This window comes from Penaeus monodon, chromosome 33, assembly GCF_015228065.2.
Source record: "Penaeus monodon isolate SGIC_2016 chromosome 33, NSTDA_Pmon_1, whole genome shotgun sequence".
NCBI lineage: Eukaryota > Metazoa > Arthropoda > Malacostraca > Decapoda > Penaeidae > Penaeus > Penaeus monodon.
In genome coordinates this window covers 10,250,521-10,252,299 of record NC_051418.1, presented here as the reverse complement: position 1 = coordinate 10,252,299, position 1,779 = coordinate 10,250,521, and the positions used below count along the sequence as shown (strand labels likewise).

General features: G+C 32.9%; 1 protein-coding gene across 1 annotated transcript in view; it reads left to right on the top strand.

The window, feature by feature from the left end:
* Window positions 1–1,779, top strand: part of LOC119593993 (eukaryotic translation initiation factor 2 subunit 1-like) — an 8,312-nt gene that overhangs the window by 2,926 nt on the left and 3,607 nt on the right. The window contains exon 2 of the mRNA XM_037943017.1: window positions 865–1,125. Within this exon, the coding sequence (XP_037798945.1) occupies window positions 888–1,125 (238 nt within the window). The 5' untranslated portion in view covers window positions 865–887. The remainder of the gene's footprint in view (window positions 1–864; window positions 1,126–1,779) is intronic.

Sequence of the window (1,779 nt, the reverse complement as noted above, 5' to 3'; positions counted from 1 at the left end):
CTATCGTTATGACAACTTGAAGGATGAATAATCCCGTAAAGAAAGTTGTAAAGAAGTAGTGACAAATATGTGAAGAGAAATTTAAAGGGGACTGTCAGAGTTGCCATGAAAGGGTGTGTCTTTTTGACTTCATAAAGAAAAGGTTAACATGGATCTGAGCTTAAGTGCCCTTGATTCACTTCATCAGCTTGCCTTTTGCATACTAAAGTTTTTGTTTTTGTTTTTTAGACACAGTTGATGGAAAGACCAAGTAAAAAAAAGGTCTGGAAGTCTGTCCAAGTTTGAGGGAGGGACCCTGTAGCTTGATTTTTTGTTGTTGATTTTTCGAACAACCTTTACAGAAAAGGTGTCTCTTTTGATATAAAGTATATTTCTTAAGGTATTAAGTTTATGCAAAGGCAAGACACCTGATTAGCTGGAATTAAATATTCATAGAGCCAGTTTTCTAGAAAAGTAAATGTTGCTGTTGATGTCATCTGTTTAGTTTAGTTATTGGACCTCTTTCCCTCTTTTCCTGTTAATTGATTACTGTTAGGTGATTTAAAATTAGGAATGCAAAGAAATCTAATTTTATTATATTGGTATCAGTAGTCATATAGTCATAACAGTTACAGTGGTATTAATTTTAAACTTTTTATCAAAATGTGACTAGATACAGCTGTAAGAAACCTGTGTAGAATGAATGCATCACTCTCAGCTGCTAATATTTGAGCAGATATTCACCTCTGATAACTGTACACAAGATAATGTGGGTGTAGATATTTACTTGAAAAATAAATACTTATTTAAAGAAAACAAATCATATTATTGTATGTTTCTTTTGTTGGAGGGAAATCCAATAACCTCTGTTCTTTTGTTTTCCAGGGGAGCAAAACAAATCCACCATCATGCCGCTCTTTTGTCGATACTACTCGCAGAAATATCCAGAAATGGATGATGTGGTGATGGTAACTGTAAGAAGCATAGCAGAGATGGGTGCATATGTGCACCTTTTAGAATACAACAACATAGAAGGCATGATCTTGTTGTCTGAGCTTTCCAGGCGACGTATTCGATCTATGAATAAATTAATCAGAGTGGGCAAGACGGAACCTGTCGTTGTCATCAGAGTAGACAAAGAGAAAGGTAAAGAGGAATTTGTCATTGTGTTCAAATGATGTCATTGCAGAGTTCATTGTACATTATATAAAACAGAAAGAATCCTTAATTTGATGTTAATTTAATGGTATAGCCTGTTGTTTGTCAGGATTTAGTAATATTAAAATTAGCATTGTCTGTTGGAAATACCTTGTATTGCATTGTCAGCCCTGTATGGTGTACTTAGCTATTTTAATATTTTTTTCTGAAATCCATCTATTTTGTAAAGCTACGGCAGTCTTAAAATCAAAGTATGAGAGTTTGCAAGGACTGCATGATATATGATACCAGGGTTATGCTCACTGATCTTTGTGTTATCTTGTATTACCCTCCTAATTATAATTGTTTCCTATTTTAATCATTTATTTCCTTTCTACTTATTTGCTTATTGGCATTTGTGTATTTTTTTAAAGATTAATTTCTTTAGGAAAACAAAGGAATTAGCAGAAAAATAGATAAAGAATTACAGTTGAATAATCTGTGATCCAAATTTTTACACAGTTACTAATTATCCAAACACTTGGAATGGAGGTGTTAGATGAATAAATGGCCTTAGCTTTTAACGTAGCAAATAGTCTGAAATAAATGTGTAAGTCAGTCACATCAAGAATTCACTATAAAGATATGACTTATAACAGGCAT